Genomic DNA, 13,359 nt, shown 5'->3' on the forward strand with positions numbered 1-13,359 from the left:
CAGGTAGGTTTCTGCCCGTGCTTGTGCTAAGAATGTGTACGTTACTCCTGCATTTTCCGTACAGCCCAACATCTCGGGGCACTCGCTTCCCCACCACCTCCTGCGCGACGCTCGCCTTCCCCTGCAGCCCCCAGCTGCACCGTCACCCCGGTCCCTCTGGGCTCGCTCTCCCCTCCCTGCCATGCTGAGGGGGCTCTGCGGCCTCCCGTGCCTGTCGCTGCCCATTTCTGTTTGCTCGAGTACCGCTGCCTTCCCCTCGGCTTTGCGTGTGCACATAGGGGCACGTCCCAAGCTGCTCCTGCAGAACCAGCTGATGCACTTTCTTGGCTGTGCATACCCCCTTTCCAAAAGCTTTGTGTGTGTCAGGCTTTGGGAGATGGATGGGAGCATCTCTATGTTATACTTTATGCCTGTGCCCAACCAAAGTAGCAGAGAGCTGCGTTAGTTCAGGTCAAAGCAGGTCTAAAGCAGCTGCCGCCCACATCAGGTCATTTTAGCATGGATTTAACGCTCCTGCAGAGGTAGCCTTTGCAACTTTCGCTGAGGCTCACATTTGCCTGGGTTTCTATCTACGTAAACACAGGCCAAACCCCTGGGCAAGTACCACACCAGCTAGGGAGCCAGCAAGTTCATGTTCCCTTCTGCATTTTCACTCGAGCTCTTTTCATTCCTAACTCCCAGTGAATCCATCTTTCAGGAACTGCACACATCCACCATCTTCACAGTTGGGCCATGAGCTGACCTCTTATTTTCCCTACTTCTTGTACGGTGCTTGTCAATACTTTTCCCATCAAACATTGTCAAAAGAGTCTTTTCCTTTCTCTTCCTTTTTCTAAAGTAGGGTTTTACTTTAGCTTTAGAAGTCTATTCCCAGTCTCGCCCTACCGTGCAAATCCTGGTAAAGAACATGCCTTGCTCATTACCCTTAAGAACGTGTCTAACTCTCACTCTCCTTTCCATTTGTCTGCAGCAGATCTGTAGCTTTCCTCCTGTGCAGCAAATCAAGTCCAGTTTCTCCACTGTCTGCTCTTCATATGGATCCAGCCCAGGCAGGGAATTGAAGAGGCCCCACTGTCCTCTCTGTTTGAAGATTATTCTTAATTTCAGATTACATTTGCCTGCCATAGGATGCAAGCATAAACAGGCATCTGGTGCAGAGAGCTTATTCCTAAAGAGACTGAATAAAACTAAGTCAGTTTATTCCTATGACCGAACGTGCCTCAACCATGCCCTGAAATGAGAGCTCTCACTTCCCACTATGCGTATAACCCCGTTGCAGCAATCCCTGTCAGAATATTATCGTAGCAGTTGCTTTCTCCTGCAAGGCATCACGTACAAGTGAAGGATGCACTCGGGGAGCCAGAACGAAAGGCCCTGTGTGCTTTTAATAACGAAAACCCCGTTTCACAGATAGGCCTAGAGCAAACAGCAGATCACAGCCCCCTGATGACAGCTCAGGCATTGCTGCTTCAGCCCCTTAAGACTGAGGGTGCCTTTTTCCTTCTATTCTACATATAAATCTAAATTTAAAATAAATAAAAAGAAACCAGAGAGAGTGCTGTAATTATTTGGAAAGCTTTCGTGTCCCAGCTGAAAGGCATCTTGAAACACTGAAAAAAGAAAACATCAAGGAAGACACTAGGATGGTTCCTCGCTATTCATCCCTGGCCGCAGAACAGAGCACAGCTCTGGTGCCGGGGAGCTGCTGTGCGAGGTGAGAGCGAGGTCCCTGTGAAGGGGACAGTTACTCAGACAGTCACTGAGAGGCTGAACGCTGCAAGGGGACAGGCAGGAGTGCCCAGAGCTGCCTGGAAAAGCCACCAAAGCCGGCATGGCGCGACGGTGCCGCCTCGGAGCTGGCTGGGAGCTCGGGACTCTAGCTGCCAGCAGCCTGTCTTCAGACCCTTGCTGGGCATGAATAAAAGCTGGTTTTGAAAGGTAAATAAGAACCAAAGTGCCCTTCCAGCCCCAGGCTGCACCTGGAGGAAGGGGGATCCCGCCGGAAAGTTGTTCTGCTAGTGCTGAAATGAGTGTTGTTCGAGGCTCCTCATAGTCGCGCTTCTATTTGCTTCGGATGATATATCCTGCTTTGCATTTCAGTTGGTCTCCTGAGTCTTTCTACAGACCTAACAGCAAATACATGAGGAAAAAAAAAGAAAAAGAAAAAGGAAATGATTATGTATTTGTCTCACATTGCATTGCCCAAGACAAAAGCAAAGGCTTCATGGGGCTACTACAGCCGTGAAAACCTTAAGACAAACAACAGAATTTTCAGCGTAGGCACAAATATAGACATAGCCATAAAACTTCCACATGTAGCCCTTCATGTGCATAGGAAAAAAGCCCTGTGCCACAACATACTCCTGGGAAATCATTCTTTAAATTCCTCGTTGGTAACAGCATAGCCTCACGTCGCTCTTTGTCCACAGTAAAGTGCTGGCACATCCGGAGGTGCAAACTCACATTTCCTCCTAGACACAAGCGTGTCCCCAGAGTTCAGCATTTATATCTGCTTCTCAAAGGAAAGCTAAATCAGCAAAAAGCCACTTGACATCTACAGAGAAATCTTTTTAGTGGGCACAGCTACACATTGATTAGCTGCGTGATTTTCCCAACTTCTTGCTGACAAAGCAGGACTGGCCAAACTTGAGCCCTGCTCCGTGTTTTTGAGTGATGTATATGGACAGTCCTGGGGCACCCTTGACATCACCAGTATGGCTGCTCGCTTCTCTGATCAGGATACTCTTGCTAGAGAGGAGAAATAAAAGCAAAATACTAAGGAAATGGGATTATTTCTCTTCTGAAATTAAAGAAGGGCCTTCACATTCGCTTTCGGCCAGAGGCGCGCGGGAGGCGGGTGTCTGGGGCCAGAGCAGCCTGTCCAAGCCCAGGGCCCGTCCCTGGCGGGCTGCCCGTGGCCGCCTCAGGTGCATCAGCAGCACACGGGGCAGTTTCCTGAAGCCACCTCTCACCTTCAGCTCGGGGACCTCCCAGGACAGATGTGCTGCTTGTCTGTTTGGTAGCCCTTAGTGCTGCTGTTCTGGGAAGTTGTCTGCTCCTCTTCTGAAGCTGCCTGAGCTCTTCGCATCCAGCCGTCCTCGACGCAGGCGTGGATCTCCTGGACCTGGACGCAGGCGTGGATCTCCTGGACCTGAGCAGCTTGAAGGAAGGGCAAAGAGATACTGCCACGTGGAGAAAACATCTCACAGGGCTTTAGGCAGCCCTCATCAGGCTACATTTACAAAGGGCTGAGATATAAATGCTCAAGAATTGGAGCTTTATTGGGCCGGATCATACCACAGAAGAAGAAACCATCCCTTTTCTAAAAGGATCGCATGAACCGTACTTTGGACAGGAGCCATTTTCCTCCTACCCTGGCAGCAGAGCTGCTAAGCACCCGCAGCCATTTCAATCTCAAATACTTATTTTTTACAACTGATACCCAGCCAAGTTTGTTTTTTTAAGCATTGATATCAAGGTTGGTGTACCAGGCCAGAAACAGCAAGTCTCTGATAAATTTTAATATTTTTACAAGTTCAACTTTGGTATACCACAATTTTATAACTTTAAAATTACGTCTTTTCAGAGAAAGAGCTTTTTGAAACAGAATAATGCAGAAAAATAGTAAAAATAGTACCTCTGAGAATTGGAAAAAAAAATCAGATTGTCACTAGGGATGCAACTTTACCTAGAAAAAGCAGAAAAAGTTTACCTTTATGACTGGCTGGAAAACAAGCAAAAGCCCTCATACTTGCTCTACTTAGATGAAAGGCAGCAGTGTAGAAGAAAGATAGTTCTGCCTCACCCTAGAGTAGTAATTTAGAGGGAAACTGGCAGTTCAAAGGACAAATAAAGTATTTATTCTTTTTACAACCCAGTATAAAGCAACATTCAAGTTAAATGTCTCAAGTTATATGGGTAAAAAAGACTACCTGGAAGCTGTTTCAAGCTCTGCAACCGTCCTTCATTTGCCATCACGTCTTGTTAATTTAAAAATCCGTTTCCCTCGCAGCCCTCGCAAGCGAAACGCAGCAGCCGGGGGCCAACTGCAAAAACTCCTTCGAGCCTGTGACAAGAGGCAGGAACCTCTCTGGGCTCAGTGTGGTGAATGGACACGGGATGAATGAACCTCCCGGTTTTCCAGGCATCTGACTTTTTCCTCATCTAATTGCCTTTTAGTCAAAAATTGCTTGGGGGGCAGTGGGGATTTTATTATTTTTTTAATATACATTGATACTTTTCTCTACACATCCACAACTAGGGCAACAGCAGACCTTGCCATTGCCTCCTGTACCACAGCTTTTAGCCCAAAAAGTATAAGAAAATGTGCATACAGAAAGCTTTTATCATGACCCCTTTCTAAAGCATTGCTAAAATATCTACTCTTGATCATTTTCTCATTTAAAGGGATGCCCATGATTCTTGGCAGGCTTTGAAACTGCTAAAATATTTGGGGGTAGATTCTTCTCTAACATCACTCACCTTCCAAAATTTTTATACCTACGTCAGATTTTATAGTCAATAAAGCGTGATGGACTGTCTGCAAAATAATCAAACTTGTTCTTGGTTTCTGAGATTATTCTCGTGTAATCAACCTCCACAGGACAACAGAATTCATCATCATTAATTTAGGCCTGGCCTTTTTGCTTCATCTAGAATTAATGCAGGCAGACTGAGAACAAAAGCAGCATGCACAAAGGGGAGCCAGGCCTTGCTAAGAAGTTAATAATTAATAACCACTTTGATGACATTTAACCCATCAGCAGAAATGCAAAATAACCTTAAGCACTGCAAATCTCACTGCAGCAAATCGAGTTCCTCCTATTTTCACTGGCACCTACGGCCTGGCAGCCACAGCTCCCCTTCCCAGGCGCAGCGCGAGCGCGCGGCGTCATTGCTCACCGCATTCCAGCTTCACGGCTAGTTCCAGAATGAATTCCAAAGACACGGTCTGCGCTCTGGATTCCTACGTCATCTAAGAAACCTGGGTTGACGCTACTGTGGCACCTGGGACAATTCCACTCAAACCGTTCACGCGTTCGTCTTCCTCCCGCGAGGGGAGGCTCCGGGTGAGCGGGGAGCTGGAGCAGCGGCTCCTCGGCACGACGCCGGCCCCGGCCGATCCAGCGCCTGGGCCCAGGTAGCGCCTCCCGCCCCGCAGGTCCCTTGGCCTTGGCTGCTGCCCCCCGGCAGCTTTCCCAGCCGCCACGTCGTCTTTCTCACGTTTCTTAACTCTCCGGATGGCGCTGGAATGGAAACAGGTAATTTCCAGGAGCCCACACGTAAGCAACGCCGTGGTGTATAAAGATGCTCCTTTAGTGAGGGTAGGCAGAACCCAAAACCAGCGAGGAGACAAAAACACAGATGGAAATGTCACCTCGGAAACCCTTTCATACGGTTACTGATGAAGGGTAAACGTATGAATAATCCTTTAAGATTACTACATTAAAACTTAAAAAAGTTTATATTGTTTTAACTCTCTTCTAAAGCTTCTTCGTCAGAGCCCACATTTCATTCATAAACTCCAAGTGGTTTGGATGAGTTGATCATTTTTTTTTCTATTCTTTAAGCCATGCACCAGTCTGTTGGTGACATAAAATTTTTGTTTCAAGCATTAGCCCAAGTAAAATACTTAATCTAGGGGTCACAATGCAGAGAAAATGAATAGCGGGGGAAAGGAGGAACAAACCTGAGCCATATTGTAAGAATCAGATGCTTTAAAAGTTCTTAAAAATACCCCCCAGTGTGAGCTTTCATTTGAAACAAAAGAATTAGTTTGAAGCAGTTACCAAGGCAGAGAAAATATTTGAGTACGAACAAAGCATAATTAAAAGAATATCTGCCCAAACTTGCCTGAAATAAACGTTAAAAGATGAGCTGTGTTATTTTCATAGATGGTAACTGGAATGCCAAAGATGGTATTTGAAATGTCAACATTAACAAGATGCATCAAGAACAGAAGGATTGTCGGGGCGCTTTGTGCGCGCTGCCCCCCGGATCCCGAGGCAGATCCACGCTCCATCCTAGAGCGACGCAGCGGGAACCCAGCCCTGGGCCCCCTCCCGGGGAAGGAAGGGCCCATGCATGGAATGGGGGTTCTCACTTAGAGGCCTTGTTCCAGGCTAGGGAAACGCTGAGCCGAAGCAGATTTATGGTGCGTACAATTCGAGCTGAGCTACATCTGCGAAAACACCCCACGTAAATGGTCCAACCTCACCTGGTTCCCAGCCCTGCCAGCTGGCACCGCGGCACGGCCTGAGCCAGCCCTCGGGGCGGCGCTTGCTGGAGGCCAAACGCTGCGGCCTGGCTGCAGGAACCGGCTTGGAAACGGGGAAGCAAAACCACCAGGCTGCACGGGATCGAAATCTGCCCGCGACATTCGCGATTTGAGAGATATGAAAACAGCACCTGGGGTGAGGATTACTCTAGCACACTTGGATGTAAATGCCATGGGAAAGAACAGAAACAAACCTGAGCCAGGATTAAGGCTGCGATGGAAAAACAGGAGGTTTGGCTAAAAAAAACATACTGTTTTATACCTATCTGTATATCATCTAAACTTTTTCCCCACATTTCTACTTCCAACATTTCAACAAATGTAGAAGTTACTCTGCAAACAGTCACTGAAAAATTGTGGTAAGATACTACGAGAAATCAAAGCTTTTTGACTTTTAACTAGAGGAAGTTGAGCCAATTTGAAAACGAGGTCTGCAACACTCTAATAGCTGCACCAGTCAAAACAAAGAAACAAACCAATGCTTATGAAGGACAGGAAGAGTTACAATAAGTGAAATAATCCCCATCTTTTCAAAATGGTAAAGCTTCATTTCCTAGTATCTGGTAATTCATCTTTATGGCTAATCTTTCCAAAGATTTCTCCTCCGAATGACAAGAAAGACCTCCAGAAACAGCAACAAAAAAGGGAAGACTTCATTTTTCACAGCGGTCTACGGCTTCTGAGATGAAGTTTTCCAATTCTGCTCGATCCCATGGCTGAGCTACAAGGTGGCGGAGCAGCCGATCGGTTACTACCGGTGCTGAGGAGGGAACAGACCTCGCGCGCCGAGCTCCCTCAGAGCTTCGCGCACGCTCTGCAGCAAACAGCCGAGCTCCGTTAATCACAACAAGGTGCCGGGGAAGGGACAAGCCCTGGGGGGATCCCTTCCGCCGCGGGACCTCCCGGCTCTTTCCGCTGAGGGGCAGATCCAGCAGGCGGCCGCGAGGCCGAGCGGGGCTGCCCAAACCTCCTCTCCTCCTGCTGAAACTATCCGCCCCAGGGGCGGCTGCAGCCAGGAGCGTCCACATTCCCAAATACAGATGGGCACCTGTATCCCGCGTTTCCGGATCCCGGCTGCAGCCCGAGGGGCTGGCGTCTGGGCAAGCGTGGCTGCCAGATGCAGGTACAGGCTTCGCGGTGAGGCTGCCCTGCTCGGCACAGCAGGCCTGCGAGCGCGCGGCGCGACTGCGGCTGCAGAGCGCAGACAACCCCGCGCGCTTTCAGAACGCTCCGTCACAGGGACTGCTGCTGAGAAGCAAAGACGTTGGGAAAGGCTTTAACAGCAATGCGTCGAGGCCTTCTTTAAATAACGAGAGGAGAACCACTTACAGCAATAGTAATATTTTATTTTCTCTTTAGTGTGCAGTATTTTCAGCATTTTAACTTAAACATACATCTGAAGTTACACGCTCTCCTGCCACGCGCAGTACAGCCGCTCCAGGCGTCGGGGCTCCAAGCTGCTGCTTGTCACTGCCCTCGCGCTCCGGAGGCGGCAGCCCCGGAGCCGCCTGCCCGCCCGGGCAGCTCCGGCCCCTGCTTGGGGACACCCCTGGGCCCCTGCTTGGGGACACCCCCGGACGGGGACAAAGCCGCGCGCTCCGCAGCGCCCGCCCCGGCTGCCCCGCAGCGCCCGCGCCCAGCGCACCGCACGCAGCCGCGACGCTCCCTGCTGCCGCTCGGGGGCTCCCGAGCTTGTCGGCGGACGCTTGAGGGTCCCACGCACTAAAAACTTCACCTGAAATCTCAATGTTGGATAAACCGGCATACTGGGCTTCCCTGTAATTTCACTACGTTTCTTGCTTTGCTTTAGATTTTAAAGAAGGAAACTACCTAAAAACTACCCAAGTGCTTTGCTCTTTAATAACTTCCAGCAATTGTATTCTCATAACTGAAGCCCAAGAGCAAAGCACTTACTGTTGTCACGGAGCAGATTCCGTCCTTCGGTGCAAGGCTGGGCCTGCGTGTGGAAAAGCCTCTTGAATGCGACGGAGCTGCTGAAACCGCTCCCGCTCCCACACCAGCCCTCTCGGCCTCGGGGGAAGGTCCTGAATGACCAAATTTAACAGGCTGCTTATTGCTATAGTTATTGCTCAAGACATCCTAGTACTTCTTTTATTCAGGATGTGTAAAAGCTTCCTGACAGCTCCGCAAAGCCGCAGGACAAAATGCGTCTGCTGCTCTTGGAGAACTGTCTTTGCAGCAGTTTGGACACAGCCTCCTTATCAGCTATATAGAATTAACCCCCATTTAAAATAGAGAAGGGCAAGACAGAAGGCTCTTAAGGCAAATCTACTAAATATCAGAAAAAAAATCACCTTTAACCCCAAAGGTTGCACATGTTTCGCCTGCTCTGTTTGATCTAAACTGGTTGTTATTGGGAGCTTTAGGAAGGATACACTTGAGAGAAGATCCAAACAAAGTTACATTCAGTTTCAACTGGCAAGGAGCACAAACAGTAAGTACAATACGTTGAACCTCCTTCATAAGAACCGTTTTGGAGCACATTGCAGGATGTGCTGACACGGAAGGGCTCGGGGGCCCGAGCACTATTTATTAATGGGGGTAGTATAAAATGTCCCTAAAGCAGGGCCGCGTTACAGAGCGAGTAAAGTTCTTTAGCAACTAAATTGTAAATGAATTTTTAAACATCGATCTGCCCTTTCGCTTATGCCTCTTCCCAAGTTTGCTGCACATTAATGCCTGCCTTTATCCCATAAGGTTGTGAAGAACCCAGTTTCACTGCAGAGAAATTAAAGAAAGGATCTTTTTTGGTCAGCCAAGACACCAAATGCAAAGCACCTGTACCCTGCTCTCAATGAAACACTGAGCCCCTTGATTTTCAAATATTGGTAATGATCTATTTTGCTTTAAGTCCAACATGGGAGTTTTGCAATGGCCACTTTAATGGCCAGTTTTGCTGGTCTGCTTTGCAGTTGCCCTCCCCTACACACACCTGCAGTGGCTCGTGTCGCTGGGTGCAGGCAGGAGTGACGCTGAGCAAAGGTGAGTAAAGCGAGCGCAAGGAGCAGATGGAAAAGCCATGTTAGATTGTTAGATTTTAAGCATTACTTGTGTGTGTTTCCACACTAGGAAGACCCTCGACTTACGCTCCCTTCTGGTCACTGCGAGTTTCCAAAGGAGGAGCTGGATGTCTTATGTCTTAGATGCCTTGGAAGCACGGCCTGGGAAGCTGACTAGGAGAGAGCTCCAAGAAAAGTTAAAGCACATGGAGCTGCCAGGTGGTCTGCGTGAGGCCAGACCTCGTCATCCGGGGCAATGACAAGGAGCAGCTCGTGCAAATACCTGCTTCAATCCCGGCCACGGGCACTCGAGGAGAGGGAGTTTGTCCCACGAGCCGCTGTTCAGCTGCCCGTGCCGACTGCCTCGTTCAGCGCACGCTCCTCCCGCGGCCTGGAAGGATTCCTGGCACGTACCGAATGGCTTTGTCTGGAAAGTTTCCTAAGGAAAGGGGCTAGTTCCCGTTAGCTCGAGGCAAACTCATCAACTATCCCGTGTTAATCATGAGGAGCTTAAAATTATGAAGAATTCAACAGTTTACAACAAAACATGTACTATTATATGGTGAGAACATGACTAATCTGATACTTAAAAAATATATTAAAATCTATCTTAAATTTTGGAAAATAGCTTACAAAAATATCTTCACTTAAACTATATATCATACAAAAACTGACTGGTGAGGGGGTTTACAGTAGAAAACAACTATTTGTGGGTACAAAAGGAAAAGTGACCTATACTATCCTTAAAGAAAGCAGAGGACATTTTCTCCCCTGCCTTGGAACTAGTCTCCTATCAGAACTAATTTCCAATATAATTCCAAACTTTAAAACAGTATCTATTTTATTAAACTCTCTTCTAAACTCCTGCTAAATTTCTTCTAAACTCCTGCTACATTTCTTCTAAACTCCTGCTACATTTCTTCTAAACTCCTGCTAAATTTCTTCTAAAAATCACCACAGTGCAGTGGCCCAAGAGAGAAGAGCAACCCAGCTAAACAGCAGAAATAACTGCTCGTAATAGTAAGATCTGTAGAGAGCTAAATACAGCCTTGTCTACAGTTGTTTCTACTGCCCATATTATCAGTTTTATCACCTATCATAAGAGGATGTGACACCAATGGACAATTCCTTTTTAATCAATTTATGGGCAGAAGCAACAATTTTTGGTCTAGATTGGAATTAGTTTAAATACATGGGTTTAATAAATACAAATATACACATTTGTATACATTAAATGTCACATGTGTATAATTTCAACATATACATTATATACAGAAATACATACAGTACATGCTCCTCCTGACAACACTATCTCATTTTTCCAAGTGTCACCAAAAGGTGTGTGGTAAGAAAACGAGGAGGGTTTAGAGACAGGACGTGACCGAGACCCTAGGTATCATTTCCCTGTAATTACAGAATGGGCAGAGACAACCCCAGACGAGCGCCCCGCTGGATTCCCCTCCGCAGCGCCCGGGATCGCGAGGGTTCCCTGGTGGGGAGCGAAGCCAGTTCTGGCCCTACGCAGTGCTCTGCGACCCATGCTGGGTCGCCCCTAAAGCGCACGGAGCCGCTGATAAAAGGGGTCGTGTGAATCCAACGCCTTGGCCATCCCAGCGAAGACCTTGGCAGCCTCCCATCCTCCCCTGCCAGCAACGCCTGCTCCAAGGGAGAGAGGGAGAACCCACGCGACTCCCTGGTCTTAGTGTGACAGGAAGGGTCAGGCAGGCGCTGGCTGCTGGGGAGCTCGCACCAACTGGGCTCTTACAGAGCAGCTCCTGAAGCACAGAGGGCTGATCCAGAGTAACAAGGCCTCTCCTGGACCACTACATCTCCAAATCATGGCATTCAAAAGAAGCTACACAAGGATGCCTCCTTAATACGGTCTCTCAGCACAAATTAATCAATATATTCCAGTTTTAAAGCACTTTAAGAAAAAGTGAGATGCAAAACAAAAGTGTAATCTGTACAGTAAGATGGATTTTCAAAAGGAGTATGAATTTGCGCACAAGGAAACATATGGTGACAATACAGATGTCGACATTCGGTTGCGTGGCTCCTGTTCATCTGGGATTACAAGCACGGCTCATGCACCACACATCTTACAATTTTACATACTGTACATGATATAGAAATATTTAAGTTAAAATTTCTTTTACTGATATACTGTACTCAAATTTTAAATCCTGAGAAGAACAAAGAAAAAAGTGTGGTTTACGTATGTGCACTACATCTCCGAGACCACCAACACATACACCACAGGGTATCAGACAGTCCAGAGAGGAATCACATGCTGGAAGTGCAACCCACGAAAGCCATTTTCTCTTTTCCTTGTTTGGGAGAGACATTAGGAAACAATTTCTATCCCGTACTACACAACAATATATACAGGTACGTAAAACAATGTGATTTTCTAATGACTGCAACTTGCAACAGGAGTGTTTGTGTCCGTTCCTTACCAGCTGCAAAACAGTGACTGGAGCTGAACTGGGAAGAGGAGTAGCATCAGTTACCTGGCATGGAGCACTTGCTCGTGTTTTACTTAGCAAATCGGTCTCCGTTTAGTCCCAAACATCCCTTAGAAGACCGACGCGTTCCTGGTCACCCACAGTTGTCTGAAGTCAGCAACAAGGGCAAAGTTACCCTCGACTTCTGAGGAGAATTTCAGCGAGGCAGAGCACTCCTCCATGCAGTCTTCAAGCAGAACCTGGCAGCTCCAAACCTACCCAGTGCAACCCACGGGCTTTCTTGATCCTGTATTACAACAGCCGCAGAGTCACTCCGCTCTGCACGGGGCCGTTCAGCAGGCTGTGACCTTGTGGACGTTTTGCAGGCAAGTCAGCAGGCGGTGATAGGGGCTTCCTGGAGAGGCCACCACTTCAAACACCGACTGGAAGGCCCTCCGGTCCAACTCTTCATCTATCTGATTGCGGTAGAAGTCTATGGCCACCAAACAGAAGATGTTAACATCCACCTGCTCCGATTTCCCCATTCTGCTGATAACGTGTGGAAGACTGAGATGCAAGTTAAGGTTATAACAGGGTGGCAACAGCACGTTGGGGTTAGTCATCTTTTTATAATGGCTGAGTATTGTTCTCAATAAAATTGTGTATTTTTCAGTTCATTAACAACATTAAAGTGCAAACTATCCTCAAATTAGCAATTACGCTGCCACTAATGAAATCCTATTTCTTCATCAACCGTATGCAATTTTTTATTCCCAGAGACTCATTTTAACCTGGCAGTATTTTTCTTAATTGATCTACTGGAGGAAATAGCAGCATCAACAAAACAGATTGCACCGCTTACGGCCAAAAAGAATTTCTGAAATGAAGAGTCATTAGGAAATTTATAGCCTAATGAGATATGTTTTTTTTTTTTGTCTGTTATGAAATATAAGGCTATTTTATCATGTTTTTGTGTTTGCTTTAAATAAAGCTAGTTCTGGTACTACTATGGCTTTCAGCCGTTCCAGCCTATTTGGCCAATGGCATTTTACTGCCAAAGCTCACTATTACTGCAGTTTACCTCCACGAAAATACTTCCAAAAGACAGTTTTTGCTTCTATGTAGAGGATAATATTTTTATTTATTTTTATTTTTTTAAATTATCTTGCAGAAGGAACATGGCTCAATGTCTTTATACAAAGACATTGCAAAAATGCCTGGTGAAGATCTCAATACAACTTCTAAAATATTAATGTTCTTATGAAAATATATATTTAAATTTGTTTATATTCAACCAAATAAAGCATACTACGTCATGAATGTAAAGTTTTTCCCTAGTTCTACAAGGATTTAGCTTCTTCTAAGCCTTAAAATAGTTTTAATATTGGTTACAGATCTGTAAACAAATACAGATTAGTATCAACTGGTATCTCCTGCTAGGAGTTTCAAAACGGTTCCTAAAGATGAAGCTCACAAAGGAGAGTTAAACCATTTTGCAGAGTGACAAGGATTAGACGGTAGCAGTGGCTAACTGAAATCTCATCATCTGTTTAGAACTTCTCTTTTTGTCAAACCTGAAGCACCACTAGCCTAAAAGTGGTATTTGCATCCCTTGCAC

The 13,359-nt window shown here is 46.8% G+C and overlaps 1 protein-coding gene across 2 annotated transcripts in view; it reads right to left on the reverse strand.

The window, feature by feature from the left end:
* Nucleotides 1-12,079: 12,079 nt before the first annotated feature.
* The window catches only part of HTT (huntingtin), a 71,135-nt gene continuing 69,855 nt past the window's right edge, over nucleotides 12,080-13,359 (reverse strand). For both annotated transcript variants that reach the window (XM_088540034.1, XM_088540033.1), the window contains exon 67: nucleotides 12,080-12,308. In XM_088540034.1, coding sequence (XP_088396160.1) covers nucleotides 12,095-12,308 — 214 coding nt within the window. In that variant the 3' untranslated portion in view covers nucleotides 12,080-12,094. The remainder of the gene's footprint in view (nucleotides 12,309-13,359) is intronic.

The sequence above is a fragment of the Tinamus guttatus genome, unplaced genomic scaffold, assembly GCF_059628265.1.
Source record: "Tinamus guttatus ecotype Peru unplaced genomic scaffold, ASM5962826v1 Tinamus_guttatus_pri_ptg000052l, whole genome shotgun sequence".
Classification (NCBI taxonomy): domain Eukaryota; kingdom Metazoa; phylum Chordata; class Aves; order Tinamiformes; family Tinamidae; genus Tinamus; species Tinamus guttatus.